Source organism: Asterias amurensis, chromosome 9 (assembly GCF_032118995.1).
Source record: "Asterias amurensis chromosome 9, ASM3211899v1".
In the NCBI taxonomy this organism is placed as follows: domain Eukaryota; kingdom Metazoa; phylum Echinodermata; class Asteroidea; order Forcipulatida; family Asteriidae; genus Asterias; species Asterias amurensis.
In genome coordinates, this window is record NC_092656.1 from 19882871 (window position 1) to 19907954 (window position 25084).

General features: G+C 36.3%; 3 protein-coding genes across 6 annotated transcripts in view; 2 read left to right on the plus strand and 1 right to left on the minus strand.

Moving 5' to 3' along the window:
- Nucleotides 1-14561, plus strand: part of LOC139942347 (ADAMTS-like protein 1) — a 109451-nt gene extending 94890 nt beyond the window's left edge. For all 3 annotated transcript variants that reach the window (XM_071939185.1, XM_071939184.1, XM_071939183.1), the window contains 7 exons: nucleotides 5668-5821; nucleotides 7828-8136; nucleotides 9372-9411; nucleotides 9651-9864; nucleotides 10314-10493; nucleotides 10831-10984; nucleotides 11444-14561. In XM_071939185.1, the coding sequence (XP_071795286.1) occupies nucleotides 5668-5821; nucleotides 7828-8136; nucleotides 9372-9411; nucleotides 9651-9864; nucleotides 10314-10493; nucleotides 10831-10984; nucleotides 11444-11544 (1152 nt within the window). In that variant the 3' untranslated portion in view covers nucleotides 11545-14561. The remainder of the gene's footprint in view (nucleotides 1-5667; nucleotides 5822-7827; nucleotides 8137-9371; nucleotides 9412-9650; nucleotides 9865-10313; nucleotides 10494-10830; nucleotides 10985-11443) is intronic.
- LOC139942349 (cyclin-dependent kinase 7-like) overlaps nucleotides 7983-25084 on the minus strand; it is an 82109-nt gene continuing 65007 nt past the window's right edge. For both annotated transcript variants that reach the window (XR_011786653.1, XR_011786652.1), the window contains exon 12: nucleotides 7983-8097. The gene's annotated coding sequence lies outside the window, so the exon portion shown is untranslated. The remainder of the gene's footprint in view (nucleotides 8098-25084) is intronic.
- Nucleotides 17368-25084, plus strand: part of LOC139942350 (uncharacterized) — a 44146-nt gene continuing 36429 nt past the window's right edge. Inside the window, exons 1-2 of the mRNA XM_071939191.1 lie at nucleotides 17368-18479; nucleotides 22199-22334. Of these exons, the coding sequence (XP_071795292.1) occupies nucleotides 17996-18479; nucleotides 22199-22334 (620 nt within the window). The 5' untranslated portion in view covers nucleotides 17368-17995. The remainder of the gene's footprint in view (nucleotides 18480-22198; nucleotides 22335-25084) is intronic.

Sequence of the window (25084 nt, forward strand, 5' to 3'; positions counted from 1 at the left end):
TGCAACTTAAACCAAGATATAAGCTTTATTTTAGGAAATATTGAAACTTGAAAAAAAGGCCCAAAATTGAAAAAACGTCAAGGGGTAAGTCCAGGCATTTTGTCAAATTTTGGCCAAATTTTGAGTTTTGTTTTTATGCTCTAAAATGATGCAGTAGGCTCTACTGATGCCTTTTTATGCAACTTAAACCAAGATATAAGCTACATTTAAGGAAATATTGAAACTTGAAAAAAGGGCCCAAAATTGAAAAAACGTCAAGGGGTAAGCCCAGGCATTTTGTCAAATTTTGGCCAAATTTTGAGTTTTGTTTTTATGCTCTAAAATGATGCAGTAGGCTCTACTGATGCCTTTTTATGCAACTTAAACCAAGATATAAGCTTTATTTAAGGAAATATTGAAACTTGAAAAAAGGGCCCAAAATTGAAAAAACGTCAAGGGGTAAGTCCAGGCATTTTGTCAAATTTTGGCCAAATTTTGAGTTTTGTTTTTATGCTCTAAAATGATGCAGTAGGCTCTACTGATGCCTTTTTATGCAACTTAAACCAAGATATAAGCTGCATTTAAGGAAATGTTGAAACTTGAAAAAAAGGCCCAAAATTGAAAAAACGTCAAGGGGTAAGTCCAGGCATTTTGTCAAATTTTGAGTTGGTTTTTATGCTCTAAAATGATGCAGTAGGCTCTACTGATGCCTTTTTATGCAACTTAAACCAAGATATAAGCTTTATATTAGCAAATATTGAAACTTGAAAAAAGGGCCCAAAATTGAAAAAACGTCAAGGGGTAAGTCCAGGCATTTTTTCAAGTTTTGGCCAAATTTTGAGTTTTGTTTTTATGCTCTAAAATGATGCAGTAGGCTCTACTGATGCCTTTTTATGCAACTTAAACCAAGATATAAGCTTTATTTAAGGAAATATTGAAACTTGAAAAAAGGGCCAAAATTGAAAAAAACGTCAAGGGGTAAGTCCAGGCATTTTGTCAAATTTTGGCCAAATTTTGAGTTTTGTTTTTATGCTCTAAAATGATGCAGTAGGCTCTACTGATGCCTTTTTATGCAACTTAAACCAAGATATAAGCTGCATTTAAGGAAATGTTGAAACTTGAAAAAAGGGCCCAAAATTTAAAAAACGTCAAGGGGTAAGTCCAGGCATTTTGTCAAATTTGGGCCAAATTTTGAGTTTTGTTTTTATGCTCTAAAATGATGCAGTAGGCTCTACTGATGCCTTTTTATGCAACTTAAACCAAGATATAAGCTTTATTTAAGGAAATATTGAAACTTGAAAAAAAGGCCAAAATTGAAAAAACGTCAAGGGGTAAGTCTAGGCATTTTGTCAAATTTTTGCCAAATTTTGAGTTTTGTTTTTATGCTCTAAAATGATGCAGTAGGCTCTACTGATGCCTTTTTATGCAATATGAACCAAGATATAAGCTTTATTTAAGGAAATATTGAAACTTGGAAATATTGAAACTTGAAAAAAGGGCCCAAAATTGAAAAAACGTCAAGGGGTAAGCCCAGGCATTTTGTCAAATTTTGGCCAAATTTTGAGTTTTGTTTTTATGCTCTAAAATGATGCAGTAGGCTCTACTGATGCCTTTTTATGCAACTTAAACCAAGATATAAGCTTTATTTTAGGAAATATTGAAACTTGAAAAAAAGGCCCAAAATTGAAAAAACGTCAAGGGGTAAGTCCAGGCATTTTGTCAAATTTTGGCCAAATTTTGAGTTTTGTTTTTATGCTCTAAAATGATGCAGTAGGCTCTACTGATGCCTTTTTATGCAACTTAAACCAAGATATAAGCTACATTTAAGGAAATATTGAAACTTGAAAAAAGGGCCCAAAATTGAAAAAACGTCAAGGGGTAAGCCCAGGCATTTTGTCAAATTTTGGCCAAATTTTGAGTTTTGTTTTTATGCTCTAAAATGATGCAGTAGGCTCTACTGATGCCTTTTTATGCAACTTAAACCAAGATATAAGCTTTATTTAAGGAAATATTGAAACTTGAAAAAAGGGCCCAAAATTGAAAAAACGTCAAGGGGTAAGTCCAGGCATTTTGTCAAATTTTGGCCAAATTTTGAGTTTTGTTTTTATGCTCTAAAATGATGCAGTAGGCTCTACTGATGCCTTTTTATGCAACTTAAACCAAGATATAAGCTGCATTTAAGGAAATGTTGAAACTTGAAAAAAAGGCCCAAAATTGAAAAAACGTCAAGGGGTAAGTCCAGGCATTTTGTCAAATTTTGAGTTGGTTTTTATGCTCTAAAATGATGCAGTAGGCTCTACTGATGCCTTTTTATGCAACTTAAACCAAGATATAAGCTTTATATTAGCAAATATTGAAACTTGAAAAAAGGGCCCAAAATTGAAAAAACGTCAAGGGGTAAGTCCAGGCATTTTTTCAAGTTTTGGCCAAATTTTGAGTTTTGTTTTTATGCTCTAAAATGATGCAGTAGGCTCTACTGATGCCTTTTTATGCAACTTAAACCAAGATATAAGCTTTATTTAAGGAAATATTGAAACTTGAAAAAAGGGCCAAAATTGAAAAAAACGTCAAGGGGTAAGTCCAGGCATTTTGTCAAATTTTGGCCAAATTTTGAGTTTTGTTTTTATGCTCTAAAATGATGCAGTAGGCTCTACTGATGCCTTTTTATGCAACTTAAACCAAGATATAAGCTGCATTTAAGGAAATGTTGAAACTTGAAAAAAGGGCCCAAAATTTAAAAAACGTCAAGGGGTAAGTCCAGGCATTTTTTCAAGTTTTGGCCAAATTTTGAGTTTTGTTTTTATGCTCTAAAATGATGCAGTAGGCTCTACTGATGCCTTTTTATGCAACTTAAACCAAGATATAAGCTTTATTTAAGGAAATATTGAAACTTGAAAAAAAGGCCAAAATTGAAAAAACGTCAAGGGGTAAGTCTAGGCATTTTGTCAAATTTTTGCCAAATTTTGAGTTTTGTTTTTATGCTCTAAAATGATGCAGTAGGCTCTACTGATGCCTTTTTATGCAATATGAACCAAGATATAAGCTTTATTTAAGGAAATATTGAAACTTGGAAATATTGAAACTTGAAAAAAGGGCCCAAAATTGAAAAAACGTCAAGGGGTAAGTCCAGGCATTTTGTCAAATTTTGGCCAAATTTTGAGTTTTGTTTTTATGCTCTAAAATGATGCAGTAGGCTCTACTGATGCCTTTTTATGCAACTTGAACCAAGATATAAGATTTATTTAAGAAAATATTGAAACTTGAAAAAAGGGCCCAAAATTGAAAAAACGTCAAGGGGTAAGTCCAGGCATTTTGTCAAATTTTGAGTTGGTTTTTATGCTCTAAAATGATGCAGTAGGCTCTACTGATGCCTTTTTATGCAACTTAAACCAAGATAAAAGCGTAATTTAAGGAAATATTGAAACTTGAAAAAAGGGCCAAAATTGAAAAAACGTCAAGGGGTAAGTCTAGGCATTTTGTCAAATTTTGGCCAAATTTTGAGTTTTGTTTTTATGCTCTAAAATGATGCAGTAGGCTCTACTGATGCCTTTTTATGCAACTTAAACCAAGATATAAGCTTTATTTTAGGAAATATTGAAACTTGAAAAAAGGGCCCAAAATTGAAAAAACGTCAAGGGGTAAGTCCAGGCATTTTGTCAAATTTTGGCCAAATTTTTAGTTTTGTTTTTATGCTCTAAAATGATGCAGAAGCCTCTACTGATGCCTTTTTATGCAACTTAAACCAAGATATAAGCTTTATTTAAGGAAATATTGAAACTTGAAAAAAGGGCCAAAATTGAAAAAACGTCAAGGGGTAAGTCCAGGCATTTTGTCAAATTTTGGCCAAATTTTGAGTTTTGTTTTTATGCTCTAAAATGATGCAGTAGGCTCTACTGATGCCTTTTTATGCAACTTAAACCAAGATAAAAGCGTAATTTAAGGAAATATTGAAACTTGAAAAAAGGGCCCAAAATTGAAAATACGTCAAGGGGTAAGTCCAGGCATTTTGTCAAATTTTGGCCAAATTTTTAGTTTTGTTTTTATGCTCTAAAATGATGCAGTAGGCTCTACTGATGCCTTTTTATGCAACTTAAACCAAGATATAAGCTTTATTTTAGGAAATATTGAAACTTGAAAAAAGGGCCCAAAATTGAAAAAACGTCAAGGGGTAAGTCCAGGCATTTTGTCAAATTTTGGCCAAATTTTGAGTTTTGTTTTTATGCTCTAAAATGATGCAGTAGGCTCTACTGATGCCTTTTTATGCAACTTAAACCAAGATATAAGCTTTATTTAAGGAAATATTGAAACTTGAAAAAAGGGCCAAAATTGAAAAAACGTCAAGGGGTAAGTCCAGGCATTTTGTCAAATTTTGGCCAAATTTTGAGTTTTGTTTTTATGCTCTAAAATGATGCAGTAGGCTCTACTGATGCCTTTTTATGCAACTTAAACCAAGATAAAAGCGTAATTTAAGGAAATATTGAAACTTGAAAAAAGGGCCCAAAATTGAAAAAACGTCAAGGGGTAAGTCCAGGCATTTTGTCAAATTTTGGCCAAATTTTGAGGGTTTTTTTTATGCTCTAAAATGATGCAGTAGGCTCTACTGATGCCTTTTTATGCAACTTGAACCAAGATATAAGCTTTATTTAAGAAAATATTGAAACTTGAAAAAAGGGCCCAAATTGAAAAACGTCAAGGGGTAAGTCCAGGCATTTTGTCAAATTTTGAGTTGTTTTTATGCTCTAAAATGATGCAGTAGGCTCTACTGATGCCTTTTTATGCAACTTAAACCAAGATAAAAGTGTAATTTAAGGAAATATTGAAACTTGAAAAAAGGGCCCAAAATTGAAAAAAACGTCAAGGGGTAAGTCCAGGCATTTTGTCAAATTTTGGCCAAATTTTTAGTTTTGTTTTTATGCTCTAAAATGATGCAGTAGGCTCTACTGATGCCTTTTTATGCAACTTAAACCAAGATATAAGCTTTATTTTAGGAAATATTGAAACTTGAAAAAAGGGCCCAAAATTGAAAAAACGTCAAGGGGTAAGTCCAGGCATTTTGTCAAATTTTGGCCAAATTTTGAGTTTTGTTTTTATGCTCTAAAATGATGCAGTAGGCTCTACTGATGCCTTTTTATGCAACTTGAACCAAGATATAAGCTTTATTTAAGGAAATATTGAAACTTGAAAAAAGGGCCCAAAATTGAAAAAACGTCAAGGGGTAAGCCCAGGCATTTTGTCAAATTTTGGCCAAATTTTGAGTTTTGTTTTTATGCTCTAAAATGATGCAGTAGGCTCTACTGATGCCTTTTTATGCAACTTAAACCAAGATATAAGCTTTATTTAAGGAAATATTGAAACTTGAAAAAAGGGCCCAAAATTGAAAAAACGTCAAGGGGTAAGTCCAGGCATTTTGTCAAATTTTAGCCAAATTTTGAGTTTTGTTTTTATGCTCTAAAATGATGCAGTAGGCTCTACTGATGCCTTTTTATATAACTTGACACATGATAAAAGCTTTATCAGAAAAAATATTGAAAGTTGAAGTGCCCAAAATATGAAAAATCATAAATGTTTGCAAGTTTTTCAGTTGTGATTTTTTGCTCTATAGTGATGCAGTGGGCTTTACTGATGCCTTAAGAAACCGTAAAAAATCTTAATAACTTGACTTTCATTTTCTTTCTTGGTTAATTTCAGTGTTCAGTAACTTGTGGTGTTGGTATCAAAGTCCGAACCATTACATGTCTGAGACATCAACCTAATGGCAGCTCCCCATTGGTGGATTTTAGACTGTGTCCTAAATCAAGTCAACCATCACATACAGAGTTCTGCCAACAAGAGCCATGTACAGGTGGGTACACTTCAATAAACAATAAATAACAATAATGAGGATTTGTATAGTGCCTATAACAAGAGCAAAATGCTTTTTAGTAAACCTAGAACCTAAAATCGAGGCTAATTCTTTCTAGAGATACTTCCCGATAGACGCCATCTTTACAAACAAGTTGTTGAACTTGATCAAACTGCCCATGTGGCAATCTTTACAAACATGTTGGGTTTTGGCTCTGAGCCGCCAAGCATTTAGCCTTGATCAAGGCGCTACAGCCAGCCGCGATCTGCAAAATCCCAGTCCCCATCACTGAATTCCACCAGTGCACCCCCATACATAACACAGTGCATATAATACGTATACAGCGTATGTACACACATACGTACTGTACATGTACATGTACATGTACCATCTGTATACGGTACACTTACGGTACATGGGTACTTCCTAATAAGTAGCGCCTTGATGGTTTTGTATCTGCCAAAATTAAGGGCGGAGCTCATTATGCTAATGTTTACTAACAACCCGTTCTCATTGGTTGTTGGTTGACCTATAACCTCTCGCTGCGATGTCAATCACAACGTTCTGCAAGCACTCGCACACACGTGCTCGTCGACGTAATTGTAAACAAACCGTGGTTGTAGTTGCAATGGCGGCGGGCGAGGGAGAAATCCCTACTAGTAAAATAAAACAGTAAGTCGCTGGAAATCAGTGGTGTATAATTTGCAACACAACTACAGAAACTTTCAACAAAATATAACAACCGCGTTTAATGCATCAATCATGGGTTTAGAAATAGAAGGAAGAAAATTAGAACATGTGAAATGTGTTTGAGAAAGGTTAAAAAAGTATCCAGGTGTCATGGGTTTCCGGCAAGATGGCTACTTGGTAAGAATTCTTAGGTGTTGGGCATATGACAGTACAACACACCCCATCCCCTTGAAGCACAAACACAGACCAGATGAGATAAGAAACCCAGCTGTTTATTTTGTCTTAATGTAGACATATATTATTTATTACGTTTCTCGCGGTAAATCAAAGTTGGGGATCGAAAATATGTGTTGTCGAAAACATACCAGACGGTAGAAGATGGCGTGTGGCTGAACATGTGGCTGAACAACAACTACAAGTAAAGTTCAATTTCATAAACTAACTCTTGCCATACTACTAGTACTACACTACAACGTTACACTTATAGTACAGCAGCTTTCAATTCAGGGACAAATCTACCAGCTACGTTGTAATTATGATGCTAGTCCTCGTGTTATAATGAAACGCAAGACAACGGAAGTTGTTCGAAGTTGTTCAACACCATTACCGACCGGGCGAGTCTTGTCCGGCTCACCCGTCCGGCAGCGCACTCAGACCCCTTACAATCAGCTAATATACACACCACGCTCCCGACACTGCTATAAAAAGCACGTATTACAGTACATGTCCATACAGCTAGCGTACAGCGTACACACACACACACACGCATGCATGCATGGACGTGGCATGATTGCTTGCAGTAATACGTCATTCTCAATCGCGCCTGTGATTGGCCAATGTTTAGAATGACACGCCCACATCATGAATACCCTTTTATCGGAATTCCGATAAAGCTTTACAAACCCATCAAGGCTGTTGTTTGAGCCACGTGTGCGAGGTTGAAAGTAGTAAGACACGACCGTACTCACGACTACGCTATACTGTTCTCGCTGTACAATGTATGGTAATGTACATTTGTGTATGCACTGCATGCGTGTGCAGCGAACCGGGCCGGGGAACAGTACGTCAACAGCCTTGATCAAGGCTACCAAGCATTCAATATTGTTTTACACAGCCAAGTTGCTCACCAATCAACCATGCAATGAACTTGATCAAACTGCCCACGTGGCAAGCTATTTTTATGCATATTTATTTCTGCATTAACTAATGATGTAAAGATGTCCGCCTTTACAATTTATGACATCAAGTGGGAATTATCTAAGTAATAGCTGAGGGATGGGTATAACTATTAAACAAATCTTACTCTTGTTCTGCAGATCCAGTCATTCTAGCCAACCACACGACCTACAGTCAAGTAGGCTTCAAGTCGAAGCTCCGTCTCACCGTTGGGATGTCAGTCAACATCAACAAAGGAGTCAGCATCACAGTCAAATGTCCAGTCCGATACTACAAGAAGTCCGAGCTGGAATGGTATCGAGGTACCAAGGAGATCGCTGCTAGTGATCCTAGAGCCAAAGTCTTGCCAGATGGAACGTTGAGAGTCAGACATGTCAAGGAACAAGATGAAGGAGTTTATACCTGTGTAGCTGGAAAAACAAGAGAGAGATTTATACTGCATATTATAGGTATTGATTAATTGATTGAATGATTAATAAATTGATTGATTGATTGAATGGTGGAATCAATTTATAAAAAGACAAAGAATGTTGTTTTGATAGTTATTTATTTTGACTAGTCTGGTTCGTGTCATGGTCCTTGTCATGTCCTAGGCCTTGTTTGTCACAGGGAAATGTACAATATATATATATATATATTCAATGATTGATTGATTGATTGATCAGTTTATAAGTTAATAATAAGTTAATAATAAAGAATACTTTGTGAAATAAATTGCAAACAAAATGGATATTTGGACCCTTTCAGAGTCTTTCTCAAAGGCTGTGGGAAGGTCTGTTTTGGGGTTAAAATATCATTGACACTTGTATACCATAGATTATTTTGTTGATAAGAAGTTTTGAACAACTTAATCTAATTTTAGTCAAAACTTTCCAATAAACATACATATTTTGACAACAAAAACATCAAAAAAGTACATGACCAGAGTAGACCAATTTAATTCAAGACTGACCAGGGAAAGCTGTATTACATCATCAATACACAAATAACATGGAAAAACCAAGTGCACAACATAAACAATTGATAACTTCAAATTGTTCTGAAAATCAAGGCTCAGTCTGCTTTTAACAGAGCTTTTCAACAAAGCTTTTCCTGTAGACGAATCAGAGCATACTGATCGAAACATTAAAGGCAGTGGACACTATTGGTAATTACTCAAAATAATTATTCGCATAAAACCTTTCTTGGTGACGAATACTGGGGAGAGGTTGATGGTATAAGACTCTGACAGAAACGGCTCCCTCTGAAGTGCCATAGTTTTCGAGCAAAAGTAATTTTCTATGAATTTGATTTTTAGAACTTGAGGTCTCGAAATCAACCATCTAAACGCACACAACTTCGTGTGACAAGGGTGTTTTTTTCTTTCACTATTATCTCGCAAGTCCGATGACCGATTGAGCTCAAATTTGTTATACAGGTTTGTTATTTTATGCATATGTTGAGAAACACCAACTGTGAAGGCTAGTCTTTGACAATTAAAAATAGTGTCCACTGCCTTTGTAAAATTTCAAGCACTGGTTATTTTTAACACGTCTCAAAATGTACACATGGTGCTATCGCAATCCTCATCTGATTATACTCCCACCATGCAAAGTTTCAAATCCCACTTAACAAAACTATAGTTTTTCAATGTGAGAATTGCATACATCAAATCTTAAGGGATGTTTTTATTTTCTTTCAACAGCTAATGAGGAACGAAAAGGACCATCTCTTTATGGAATCAGGTAAGAAAACACTGAGACTGAAAAACTATCCCATAAATACAACCATCATTTGTTGTTCCTAAATATTGTTTGGGAGACCTAAACGCAAATGAGGTCATGACTGACATTTCATTTTGGGGTTGCAAGTATTATTTCTTTTGTTTGTTTGTTTGGTTGTTTTTTGTTCTCTGGTGTTGTAGAGTATTACAAAAGATGTTCATCACATTGCTATAATCAGAACTACTGCATTTTTATCTTAGATGGCTGATTGGCAACTGGAGTACATGCTCAGTAACCTGTGGAGGCGGGATCCAGACCAGATCAGTAGATTGTCTGCGTACATCTATAGTAGGCCGGACTAGACCTAATTCAGATAGACAATGCAGTGATCAGGGTCTCGGGTTACCAGACCGTCAAATGGGTTGTAATACACATAGCTGTCAACCACACTGGGTACCAGGACCATGGCAAGAGGTATGTAAACATGAATACTTTACCTCCTCCCCCGGCCCAACCATGACTTATGTTTCCCCTTCTCAGGGTTTGACAAATTCCTGGGCTAAAAGGTTGACTTCATGAAATGCACTGACATTATTGTAGCCTCACTTAAAATGTTCCTGGTTTGAACACTAAAGGGAAGGTATGCGTTTGGTAATCTCTCTTTAAATTTATGGCAATAAAAACCTTTAGTTGGAAGCCTTCAGCAACTTTCATTATTATAAAGCGTTTTGAGAAACATTTCACTTTGAAGTAAATATGGTTAAAAATATTATGTAAAAAAAAATGTAATCGCCATAATTTAAATCTTAGATTATGTATTATTATTAGGGATTATTCTTCCTGAATGCTATCTGTTTTTCAGAATTATCTTTGGTATACTTTGCCTTTAAACAAAGCTTTTCCACTAATTTTTGTAATTACAGTGTAATGAGCAATGCTCTGATGCGCTCGGTGGGACACAGGCCAGAGACATTGCCTGTGAGGGCAGCAGAAAGGAGACACTACCAGACAGTGAATGTGATGCGTCAACAAAACCAGAGATACGTCAACCATGTCCGAGTGGTCGATGTACACCCATATGGACAGCTACGGACTGGAGTATGGTAGGGAAATATCCAGTTGTGTAATAACCAACAATCTACTCAGTCAAAAGGAACAGCTAGCAATAAAAATGCACAAAAATGCTCTTTTTACACTTCACTCTTTTTACAAGTTAAATTAAAATATAATGTTTATCTTTGGAAAAGAAGAAAATGTTTTAGAGAGAATTCTGTCAATACTAATAAATTTCCACTGTAACTTCAGTGTCAGCTTTTTTAATATGTATATTGTCCATATTTCTACCTGTAAAAGTTGTCTTATTTCAGCCTGTGAATGCGATGATGTTTTCTATTAATAAATCATTTCAAACCTTTTCCATAATTATATTAAACCTTTCAGTGTTCCGTAAGCTGTGGTAATGAAGGCATACAGACAAGAAGTATACAATGTCAGTACTCTGGTGCGAGGGACTTGGCGTTATCCACAGCGTGTATCAATCTCAACCAACCTTCCGTTACTCGGAGGTGTATCAACCAACCACAGTGTCCTCAAGGTATGATAATCGACTATCTGTTTAAAAAAAAACAATTTCTGATAACTACAATACCAAGTCCCGGCCGATTTTCTACCTTCCGCCCAGGTAGTAGCTTAAAAGCAGGACAGTTCTTTTCAGAACTGAGAAGTCTCCCGGATTCCAAAAATCTACTCTGCAGTAGTAGAATATAAAGCAAGACAAATTCTCAAAAGAACATAATCTACCTGGCAAGTAGATACACACATGGTATTACGACAAACCAAATATATATTGATTCCTCACCATACAGTGCCACAAATCACTTATACAATTTAGCTGGTCAAACCATTGAAAAGACCAATGGACAATCAACAACATACGGACATTCTCACATCAGTATATGTTGTATCCCGCTTGCACAAAAATGCTCTGTGCAAACTTGTTCATTAGGGCTGTTTTATAGTATTGTGATTTTCTTTTCCTTTCTTGAAAATACAGGAGTATGTGAAGACGAATTGAACTTCTGCAGTCTTGTTAAGAGGATGAAAAAGTGTCAACTTCATGCGTATCAAACGTCTTGCTGTAAAACGTGCTCATAGGAGTAACTTGGTTCCAATGCTTAAACCCTAGCTGCAACATTGGAAGTTAACAATCTACGCAAGCATGTTAAGTTTGGCTGTCCGTGGTCCTATTGCATTCAGAAAGTCAGCAGGTATGGGTGTGTGTTTGTGTAAATGATGGCTTGAAAAGCAACAGAAACAGAAAGGGTTTGAAACTCCTTTTATGGAAGCTGCATAAGATTCGTACCCGAAAGAGTAAATGTGTAGACATACAAATGAATAAAAGTGCATTAACGTTGCCGCATATATTATTATTTTTTATAAAGGCTTTAATTTATGCACTGCATATAACTCATGTTAGCAAAATATTGCCATAGTAATGTGTACTGTAACAAAATGAAACTTTGCTAAGCAATTAAGATTGATAAACATCTGAAGATCAATCGCAGCTCTTTGAAATACAGCCCGGGTTTCAATACTTGAGGAGTAGGTTAAACAGTCCGCCCTGATTGATATTGTAGCATCAAGTAAGGATCATGTTGTTCTTTTGGATTGTAATTGGATTTAAAAAAAATTACAGAATTCGGCCGAGACCTTATCAAGTTAACTGTTCTTGCCTTATTCTTGGTTTATCTCAGCCAACCCTACCCTACGAACTCGTCTTGATGTAGATCCTAAATGCAATGGAACCAATTTCAAGTTGATATTAACATGGTGTCTTACGATGAATGTTATATCTGTACACAGTACTTAGACTTCATTATGTCAGTTTTGTTCAATTGAAAGTTGTGCTTATTATAAAAGGATACATACAGTATTAATGTACTGCTAGGAATTCACATTATGTATGTAAAAAATGCTACTGTTCTAATTCTGTATCATATGCAAATGTCCACAAAATATGATGTAAGATAATAAAATGTTATGGAAAAGTGAAGACTTAGTAATTACTTCTGTATATTTCCCTGTAGTTTTAACATGGGTCAAAGGTCAGATTGTTGTCTGTACCCTCTTTGAGTCAAGATAATGTACAGCTTTGGTAACCAGTGTAGAGCAAAAGACTGAATGTCTTTGAAAATCCTGATGACAGAAAATATTTTAATAGCATTTGTAACGTCGGAAAAACTGTTACTGTTCTGCCTTCTACTTTTGCTAAAATAATACCCATTATCGGTCATGGGTTGTTAATAAGATAAAGCAAATCCATTTCCTATTGATGTTTTCTTAAGGTGGCATTGGTGTACATTTTCCACTAGGTATTGGTTAGTTTGACACCAGTGCCAGCTGGGATGTTACAAACCCTAACATTCAAATTTAAACTAAAGCTGTACCTTATTCTTAGCGTTGAAATTACGACTCAATTTTTAAAGCCATTGGACACTTTCGGTAAACAGTATTGTCCAAGGCCCACACTTCGTGTATCACAACTTATATATAAAATAGCAAACCTGTGAAAGTTTAGGTTCAATCGGTCATCAGAGTCGGGAGAAAATAACGGGAAAACCCACCCTTGTTTCCCCACGTTTCGCCGTGTCATGACATGTGTTTAAAATAAATCCGTAATTCTCGATATCGAGAATTAATATTGTTTGAAGGTTTTCTCAAAAAATATAGCATTTCATGGAATAATATTTCAAGAGAAGTCTTTCACCATAACCTTCTGCAAACCCTGTAAGTTATTTGTAAATCTGTGAACTTTTAATTTTTTTTCTGTACCGAAAGTGTCCTATGGCTTTAACTGAGAAGTTTGAGCTCCGAGTTTCAGAGAATGTTTATTTTGTAAAGTTGACCATTTAATAACGACTGGATCTTCGGTAACAGTCGTAGATTCTCGTAATACTTTTATTCTTGCCTTTAATATAAAACTAACTCAGATTTGGGAGAAGATTTTCTCTTGTTAATATAATGTGTACCATAAACGTTTTGACAAAATAATGGAAGGGCTTTGTATTATGTTACAATGTTGAGAATTGTTGCACATGGTTAAGTTGTACCACTTTAAAGATGCTATGTCAGATTTTTGGCCAATTTGACCCCAAAATTTTGATTTAAAATTCGATAGGTATTTTGATGGGGGTCGAGAAGGTTACAAGCTTTCATTTGAGCCATTGCTCGAAAAAGTCCGCCAATTATTAGTAGCAGTAAAATAAAGCGCTCAAAATTAGTTTTGTTGGGATCGCGACAATATATCACGTGACCAATTCTTATGTGTTTTATAAGGAACGTTTTAAATTTTTGTCATGGTTCCTGACCATTAAAACTAAAAGTAAAAGTTAAACTTGTTTTCGTTAGAGCGAGTGATACTCTTTGAAATACCATTCACTAAAAAAAATCTATTTTTTAATGTTTGGTGCCAAAAATCTGACATAGCTTCTTTAAGCTGAAGTATTTAGTAGAACTTTTTGGACAATTTGGTTTAGGTTGATTAACAAATGTACTTTGACAAAAATAGATTAAAATCTTGAACCTTTACAAAAAATGTAATTCCCTGTTTTGTTTTTCTTAAATGATATTCTAAGCTTTTTACTAAAAAACAACCTTACCTATTATAAGACCATAAATTTTTGTATAAAAAAATAATTCATACCAAATATATTTCCTATCATATTATTTTGTACAATTTATTAATACTGAAATTATAATCCTGGGTACGCTATTACTTTCCTTTTACTTTATTTCTTACGGCATAAATTCATGATGAAGGACCCAGTTCATCCAAACTGCCAAGTACAACGGATTTTGACCCAAAACACTGTTTTGGATTTCTTAATTTTCCTAAACTATGACCTATAAACTCTTATTTATTATGTAAACATTACTCTAATACGAATATAATACTTAAAATCTACTACCCTCGCTGTAAATAATATGCGTATGCTCGTAATTTACTGAGTTACTTCAAACTCTAGAGTTTCTTTAGACTTGATGTACTGTCATTATTGGCAGTAATTGTACAGAAATATTTATTCTGCCAGCTGAATGCATTATTTTACATCCTGTATTTATGTATGTAAATAGAAGAAAGCCATGCAGAGCTAACTGTAAAGAATCTGTAATGAAGTGGTTTTTGTTATCTTTTATTTCTGTTTTTGTGAATCCTTCTTGTGTCCGTTAAAGACAGTGGACACTATTGGTAATTGTCAAAGACCAGTCTTCTCACTTGGTGTATCTTATTATATGCATAAAATAACAAACCTGTGAAAATTTGAGCTCAATCGGTCGTCGAGTTTGCGAGATAATAATGAAAGAAAAAATACCCTTGTCACACGAAGTTGTGTGCTTTCTGATGCTTGATTTCGAGACCTCAAATTCTAAACTTGAGGTCTCGAAATCAAATTCGTGAAAAAATTACTTCTTTCTCAAAAACTACGTCACTTCAGAGGAAGCCGTTTCTCACAATGTTTTATACCATCAACCTCTCCCCATTACTCGTAATCAAGAAAGGTTTTATGATGATAATTATTTTGAGTAATTACCAATAGTGTCCACTGCCTTTAAGAATATTATTTCAGAAAAAATTGTGCCTTAGTTTATGTTGTGAACAGTTGATAAGTTGTCCTTAGATTATAAATGTATCTCAAAAAGTGCACAACACTTGTTAAGGGTGGATGCAAAAACAATTGGAATCAGATAAATCCTTTGTTTTTTTGGTGAATTTTCTTATGTATGACTCTCTTAAAAAGCTTTACTAACATTCATGTTTTTTAACTGTACAATTGACATAAAACATGATTACAGCCATAAAAAAATATTCCCAGAATTAAACAGCTAAAAGGTTTTCCCTTCTGTGAAAGTTCATCTAACCTTAGCTTTGAGGAGTCGTTAGCAAATTTGCTTTGCCAGGATTGCATGGAAACAAACAGTTATTTCCCAATTAATTAGCTTAATTTAGATCAAATTAACCCAAAGTAAAGTGACTCATCGACGGTCATCACAGCTCATTTCCCCACTAGTTTTTGGTTTGTACTTCTCAGCAATAAAATCTAGATACTAAACAGGATACACATAGAAAAAACAGATTCTGAGCAATCCTTTCAACACCTCCAGCTTCGATTGAGAAGGATGTTGGTAGTTGTTATTTAGTTTCAAATAGTGTTGAAGGGGTGAAAGTTATTTTATGGTATAGCGCCATCTATTGGTGATGTTAGGTCAGGTGTCACTGTGGGCCTCGCACGCCAAACGAAGACTAGATAGTGCACATTGGGTTGGTTTTCATTTAATAGAATCCTACCATTTATTTAATAAGAGACTGAAAGATATTATCTTAAGATGTGTATGAGTTGGAATAATTTCAATTCATTTTGTGAGTAGGACAGATAGATTTCAATTTAGAGAAGTCGTATTTCAACAGTTTTTGTTGGGGAATGCAAGATTGCACTGGGCATAAAAATGTTGATGTTACAAACATTGAAAAATTTACTAACCGATAGGAGACATGAATTTATCTGTACTTTTAAAACCAAACAAGATTATTTTTTTGTGCCAAAAGTATAGGTTTTGTTTTTATAGAATCATCTTGATCTGAAAGGGGGCAATGTCACCCTCTTTTAAGATGAAATTAAAGAAAAATGTTGATTGTGGTATTCATTGAAATGTGTATATTAAGAGAAGGGCAAACTGCGCAAATATTAAATTTGTTTTGCATTATGTTTTTTTTTCTTCTAACAAAGCATACAAATAAAAACAAACAATTGCTGAAACTGATCTTCTCATTTTGTCATTAAATTATTTCTAGGGGCCATGAAAGTTATTTGCTTGATAAGTTGGTTCTTTTTGGTTTGGGAAAAAGAGGGATGCTTCATGGAAACTGGCAGCAAATTGGTTTTGGAATTCAGGAGAGTTACTTTCCGGGGTAATTAGCAAAAATCCCAAACGGCCAACCTGCCCAAAATTTACAAGAAATCTAAAGTTTAGATGTCCAAAAAACTGTTTAATTTGTTTTAAAGAGGCTGAGAGACTTAAAAATAATTTTTAAAAGTATTTTTTAAATGTAACTAGCATTAGTTGGTATGGGAGTTTATTTAGTGGTTCACAAGTAAAGCAAAGGTTTTTAACCTTAGCGCCCTCTGTTGGTGAATCTACCACCACTGCATCGATTCTATTATCATGATGTTCAAATGAAAATGATGAACTTGACATGAATCTGTGACTCTAACAGTCTCTCTACAATCTAACATTGAAAGCACAGTCTCTCTACAATCTAACATTGAAAGCACTATCGACGAAGTGTTTCCTTAATACAATGGCCATTGAAAAAATTTACAGTAAGTACATCTCACCACTATTATCAAAGGCTAGAAACAGAATTTGTATTTGATGACAACAAACAGACCTTTACGAATAATACTCCACAATGACTACTTCTTTCATTTGTAAACAACATTTGAAATGAAGTACCAAAACATTCCAACCAAAACAAATCTTGCTTGAAACCACAACCAAAGCCTGAACAAACTTTCCGTGCACTTAACAAAAACCATTCAACTTAATCCTTTAGTTCTTGAATATCATGTACAACAACATTAAGTGTTTCTGCTCACAATATGAAATCGTGTGACTCATTTTGACAAAGAGGGCGGGCGTACGTAGCTAATAGAATCATGCCATTGGTCAAGAGTCACTGTCAAGCAATGGAGACAGCCAATACCAGTTCACCAAATTACCATATTCACGTCCCACGGTCACAACGTGGCGTGATTGGTCTTCAACTACTGACGTCATGTCTGGCTTGTTCATTCATGAAAAAGATGAGCATAGCACACAGTAAACGATTGCATTACTGGCATGTAATATGTTTAGCCATAGGAATCCGGAACTAACCAATACACAACGGAAGATCAATGATACGAACCAATGATTTGCTAGAACGATATAACCTCCACTGAAACGCATTCAAGCGTGCAATGAGTTTAAATTTGTACCGATGCTGTCGGCAAACCACGTGTTACTTTCCCCAAGTACAAAAGTGTCAGATGCCAGTAGCTTGACACGCATAACACGTTTTTCTTAAAGACTTTGGCAACTTCACGATGTTCATCAGCAGTAGTGCGGAATCTTTCCTTCATCATTCAGAGTATTTAATTTCAAGTTTTCACGCCTCCGATAGTGGCCGGTGATGAGTGCATGCTGGTTGTTCATTGGCGCTTTGGGAATCCAAAAATTGACGGACGAAACTTCTCAAACAACTAACGACCAAGAAAAGGGTCTGGAAAATCTACCCATCAATCTGCGATAAAAAAGTTCACCCTTCTTTAGGTGAGGCCTGGGACGTTTAAAAGAAGGATTTTTGGAGCTGGTCGTTTCACTTCCAACTCGCCTGTAGGTTGCTTCACGCAAAGCTTGGGCTTGAGTCGGTCGTGTCTTCGAGGTTTCTTCACTTCACTGTGCAAGATAATCGCCTCTTCCTCCTAAACCCTCAGGCTAAATTTTAACTGTTCTTTTTCTCTGTTTTATTTGTTATAAAACATCGATTTAAAAAACTTGTGTTGCCATGGATTTGTTGGGGATCTTCACAACCGTCTGCCTGTTGACGTGGCTTATAGGACTAATTGCTCTCACACCGATCGAAGCTGGGAAGAACCGGGACCAGAACCGAGATAAGACCCACGACCAGGAGAAAGACCGGCAGACGAGACGAGATGAATCCGAGAAGAACAACCGCCGTCGACAGCACGGAGCAGACCGTAGTAGGGACAAGGACCGTCGGGGTCGTGAGGTCGAACAGCTACGGTGTCCACCTTGTGAACAGCTTCACTGCAACCCGAGGAAACCCTCCAAGTTGAACTGTAAAGGAGGAATAGGCTCCGGGATATGTGGATGTTGTCCTCGATGTTTAAAGGTTGAGGAAGAACTCTGTGGCGGCAAGTGGAATTACTTAGGGAGTTGTGATGCGGGATTAGAATGTGTACATGATGCTATGCTTGGAGTCCAGAGTGATGTACCAAGGGAACAACGGAAAGGAATCTGCCGTCCAAGTAGGTTCTCTTCCATTATTTATGGCTAAGTGGATACTTGTATGTTTTGTAGCTAGCTCGATTGAACTTGTCATACCACACACGGCACCTTTGTCACTTAAAATCGTAAATTTTGCAAGTAAAACAACTCACAAGAGACAGGCACAATCGGGTTGCAATTTTACAACTGACATTACACTATTATTACTGACTTTGATTGTAAGTTGTTTTCTTGTATGAAATTAACGACCGTAAAATTAAACACATTGTCGGTCAAAATACCCCACAATTGCAACTGATTTGGTCTTACATGAAGCAATTTCACAAACAACAGGTGCAAATAAAATCAATTTAGTCTATAATCTATACTTGTTAACCAAAACTATATTATTAGTTTTTAGAGGTGATTTTGTGGCAGACGAAATGGGCGTGATTGGTTGTTAACGCCCGAGTAATTCACGGCATCAATTGATATCAATTAGACCGTGGGGGATTTGCGTCGTTAACACGGCGTTGCAAGCTAGCGTGTCCCGCTCGCTAACACTCCCCCGCTAATAATACTCACTGATTCAACTCACTGGACATCAAAGAACCGCCTATGAGTTCCTATCCATTATAGAGCTATATTTTGTTATACAATAGGCCACGATGTCAAATAAATTATTCTTGTTGTAAATTAATCATCACAAAAAAATACGGACGTGAAAATAACGCATGGAGAATTTAAATTTGTTCCAAACGGTAAAGAAAAGTGTAATAGATTGATAATTATGATTCTTGAGTAAATGATGACATTCACATACAATTCGGTTATCTACACACAGAGATGCACACATGGTTGGTCTTCAACTGTACTAGCCTAATATAGTTGCCAACAATCACATACCTCACTCCGAACGTAAATTCATATAGGCCAAGGTCAACAATTTACGTGTTGCTATTAAAGTCAATACGTTTTGTTGAAATAAGGACAACCCGGAATGTATTCAAAGGCAAACCACGAACCCTTAAAGTAACTATCACTCGAAAACAAGGAAATTAATTACGAAGTAGATTTCTTCTGAGAAATGGCGTCATCATCCTAAGATTCTGCACAACGTAAAATATATATTAAAATTTCAGTTGCTGCATGGAAAACCATAACAAAAGTCGCAGTCAATGATCAACAGTTATGAATAAAAATCCATCATGCCATTTTAACTGATTTGTGTGTAAAGATTTACCGTTAAAATCAACAAGCTATCAAAAATGAAAAATGAAAAGAACGCAAATTTGCATATTGCTCACTCTTTCCGCGATCACATCGAACAAAACAAAAAAACTTACACGCGCTGTGAAGTTGCATTCATCACTTATAACCCAAACTAAACTTTCCAACTTCACAAACTTCTCAATTAAGAATATTTGGAATTCTTGTTTAAAAGGTTATGCCCTATGACACTTGTTGATGAACAGGTTTACAACTCCACGCAAAACGCACCCAAGAAAATGAACGCCCGAAAGTGAATCTAGGTGTTAACAGTTCATATAGCACCTTTGCTTCCAAAGGAAAGGGGTAGAACACTGACGTATTTTCACGGCGTTACTTTGAGGATTTTTTTCTGAGCGTGTACCGTGGGCGGCCGGTTGATTGAATTATTTCTGTTTATACAGCTTCGATGACACCGATCAATTTGTATGAAATAAAATCTCGAGACGTGTCACTTCATTTACTATGCTTCCACACCATTACTTTCAAACAATGTGTATAGTGCAATCACTCTACACCTGTACACCGCGCTCGCCTATAGTAGGACTTCAATATACCTAACCTGCCTGAGATTTGGAATGACTTAATTTTGGCAATTGGCTTAAAATTGAGCTCTGTTCTTATAATCTCTACATTTGTTTTCATGTGAACAATTAAGACCGGTACAAAAAGACAACAAACGGCTTAGGAGGGTTCAAATTTATAGAGCAGCTTACTATAATAAATTGTTTTGGGGGAGTTGAACAAAGAATTGACTAGAGTAGGATTCGAACCAAATAATAAATTGTGCAACCCAAAACCGTTTAAAATATTGACCCAGTCAGTTTCTTTGTGGTTTAAATGATATCTGAAACAAAAAGTTGCATCCCCTGAAGGTGACCACCAGGCTGCAGCATCCCAGGTTGTAACGTAAATTCGGGTGTGATCCCTGGCTACAACAATGGGAGACCACCAACATAGAGCTAGAGCTCAGTTGGTAGAGCGCCGACACGTTGGTACAGGTGTCGTTGGTCCAAATCCCGCTCTAGTCAATTTGTCTTTGTTCAACCCCAAATCGTTTAACAAAAAATTGACTCAGCTAAGGAAGAAATGCTGTTCAGCCAAACTGGTAACAAATTTAAAAAATGCGTTGCACCACAGTCTTGTATCGATTGCTAATATCTGATTAGTGAGCAGAGATTGCTCAAGAAATTGCTCCATTTAAATCAAACCCAGAGGTGCATCAAAAAAGTGTCCCTGAAACAAAAGCTAATAATTGGACACTAATTCCCTCTAACGGTTCGGCAAAGGATAAATAATAATCAATTTGTTATAAACAGCCCAGCCTTCTTTGGTGTGCAATGGTTGAGGAAAACGTGCCTCGTTTCAACCATTTATGACCACATACTTGTAAAGGAATGATTAGTTGGTATTTTGTCAATTGGTAACCCGTTGTGAACATTAGCCTAAGGGCCACGATACGTTGAAATAAGACTCTATAGCCGAATGCCAGCAACAAAGTACAGCCGGCTCACGCAGCCATCTACGGTGCACATTTTAAAGACAGTTGACACTAGTATTGGTCTTTGTCAAAAGTCTTCGCACTCGGTATATCTCATCATGTACATAAAATAACAAACCTGTGAAAATTTGAGCTCAATCGGTCCTCGGAGTTGCGAGATAATGATGAAAGAAAAAACACGCTTGTCGCACAAAGTTATGTGCGTTTAGATGGTTGATTTCGAGACCCAAGTTCTTAATCTGAGGTCTCGTAATCAAATTCGTGGAAATTACTTCTTTCTCGAAAACTATATGTCACTGCAGAGGGAGCCGTTTTCTCACAATGTTTTATACCATCAACCTCTCCCCGTTACTCGTCACCAAGAAAGGTTTTATGCTAATAATAATGAGTAATAATTATTTTGAGTAATTACCAATAGTGTCCACTGCCTTTAAAACATATCTCCTCCAGAATTCTATGACTTTGACGGGACACCACATGTTTAAATATTTATATCGATTTTCCCCCTAACGTCACTTGCAACTTTCCCAAAGCCGCAAATAGTGACGTAAACTTTCCTTTGCACATGAGCTCTTATAACCAATACACATTGACGTATTTTACGTTTATTTGGCCCGTATTGAAGACCTATCCCAACGTTTTCAAGATAATCGACGAAAGCATATATGTATTGCCATTGTTTGGAGGAATTGACATCGGTTTTCAAATTTCACAAGGGTAATAAAAACTTGATTATTGCACGGGAATAATTCTTTTCAACGACCGTTTCTTGTTCAAAACAGGCCAATTTAGTGTTCTCTCACTCCCAATATTGTTTTATTCCCTATTGTAAAAGTGATGACAAATTGATCTTGCATACAAATTATGGTTTTATTTAAAGAGATGTGCAAGTGATTGCTTTCACACACTGCTCCACACAAATACCCACACATTAAAAGTCATTTGATTCGATTGTTTTTAAAGTCTTATTTTTGAAATTCCTTTTTTCAGTACCAATTGAGCGGTCTCAGCCTGCCGTTGCGGACGGTTTGCCCGATCTAATCCAACTAGACCAGGGTTTATCGTGTAAGCCCAAATGCACACCAGAGTTCTGCGCTACGGATCCCAAAGCAATCTGCTCTGCACTGTAAGTATACAACTCTCTTTCCTTACACTAAGGTGTTCCCATTATTCACTCATTGTGCAACAACAACTACTTCAGACAATAGTTGACATCTTCAGAAAAACACCTTCCGAGAAAATATTCTACACATAGTCAACAGACTCCTTCAAATCACACACATTCTCTTTCAAGACGTTGTCCGATAATCATCGCAGCCTAATTGTCACCCATTTGCAATGTAGTTTGACCCCCCTCCCCCCCCCCCTCTCTCTCTCCAAACTACGATTTTGGAAAAATTGGTGTTGTTGAATAAAGCAGTGAACGTACCGCGTGTTACGCAAAGACGATTTGCCGATGGTATTTTTCACACTAGCCGTATAGGGATATCCTTTGTTGATATCTCCGCGGTGTATGCTCACAATAGAAGGCTTGAAAAGAAGACTAAACCCTATTTTAAAACCGAAGAAAAGAACACTGATAACAAATAATTTCTACAAATAATTGGAACGATACATCGTTGTGTGAGTTCCGGGTTTTGCGTGTAACTGTCTGCAGCAAGACTAATTAGTCTGACTGTGACGTCAAATGAACAATAGCAACGGTGTTTGTAAAAAGGCAGAATAAATTGGCGGGAAAATAGAAGAATACACAACGACGAGTTCGTCCGTGTAACAAACAACATGGTAACATCAATGCCTCCAGTAGCAAGAATAACAAACCCCAAAAGTTATAGCAGAAATAATTTAGTCATGTTTTATAGGAGTTTTTCGTGCAATCAGTAACGTTTTCGGTATATTGTTACAACAATTTTCTTAATTTCACTTCCATCTTCTTAAAATAATAACAACAACAAAACGAGAGAAAAAAAAACTACCAAACAAAATCAGCCAGACTATGGACACACTCCAGACCAAATTATCACCCTAGAATTATCGGTTTTGCGCCCAGCAACATTCCCTGCTGTCGGTTCCTTCACAACAAAATGCAAACAATATCACGTCGCAAAGATCAAGGCTGCAACAGGAAGCTATGTTGGCGGTCCTAATCAATAAAGAGTTGACTCAAGCTGCTAATCTACTCTGAGCTGATAATCCACTTTCACTTACACCTCAAAGTGCCAAGTTATTCAAGGATTAACTCCCTTAAGTCTGGTGACTGTACGGCAGTATTGTGTGTTGTAAGCTTGTTATAATGTTGGCTTAGGGAGGCCATACTAATTTAATTCTGCATGTAATTCTATTGAGGGCCAATCAAGATGGAGTGAAGTGAAAGATAAACTCTTTTCTTATCTTACAGTAAAACATGCTCAGATCTTCTCGAGTGGGATTTTACAGATGGCTTAACGTCAAAGTAAATGTTGTTACTCTCTTTTTATGGTTTTGTCAGAATGTGTCTTACTTTCATCGGCCTTGCACCTGTCTCCTTTTATCACAACCATACAAAAGTTAATATCAGTAACCGTGCATAGTTTCAAAAGATGATTATCATCATTGTACTCAGCCGAACTCATCATAATGTAGGATAGTGACAAGATTTACTGTCAAAACTCGAAATCACACTTTCACGAAATGTCTTTCAGAGAAGCAGCCGAAACAAAAGTTCTCACATGCTCTCTCTTTTATGATTTCACCATAATGTATATATGTGTCTACATATATTTAAGCGGCCTTCTGGTACACATGTCTCTAAGACACTCTTACATAGAGAAGCAGCCACCGGTAGCTGCTTGTAGCTGCTTCTAAAAAGTTATCTTATGCTCTCTTGCACAGGGAGAAGCATCTTACTGGTAGGCCTATATTATACAAAGTTTGCTGATGCACTCTTGCGCTTGCACAGAGAAGCAGCACAACTACATCTGTAAGGATTCATGCCCTAAAGGCAAACAGAGAATTACTTCTGGACAATGAGGTTCATGTAGGTGGTACCCAAAAAGCAATATTCATTTATCACTTTCGAACAAATGATTACAAATAACCAAACCTTTGGTTTGTAACAACATTCGGCAATTTACCTGAACCCATCTATGTCATTATTTCCCATCGCATTATGCAACGAAGACGTTATTCAACACTCATTACGAAAGAAGACTTTGTTCCCCTTTTTGGTTACATGGTAAAAGCATCAAAGTGACCAGCCCTCTAGATGAAGAATAACTGTTGAGAACGTCATACCTCAGTGTTTTCAATTGGATAATTGAATCTCTCGCAGCCAAATTAAAAAAATAATTACTAAACAAAATATTGGATTGGGCCAAGGCTCAAGAGGCAAAATTTAGTTATACAAGACAAATAAAGAAAGAGACAAATAAGGAAAGACACAATGTGAAAATGGACCAAGTACATATGAACAACAATAGGAACAGAACCACAAAACAAGCATGGACGAATGACCTTTCTCTTTGGAACAACCATGGAGGAAGATTTTTCAACAGCTATCCAACAAAACTGTCTTGTTGTTGGGTGTCCAAAAAATAGGGGTGTCAACTGTTTAAACACACCTTCAAATCCAATTATCGGCTCCACCTGTAACTGGTCTAGCAAACAACTCATTAAAACCACTTTCTACTTGAACGCCTCTCTTGGTGAACCAAACTTTCTGAATTAAAACCTACTTGTAAGATTTCTCACACCATCGTTTAGCTTAATTAACACAGGTAGTGTTGACTTACCCATGCTTCACATGATAGCTGATTACGATTCTGATTAGCTAATTACAGTTTCCTTAAACAGGAAGACAACTTCTTGATAGAGCTGTATGCCTTCAGAGGGTCTTGG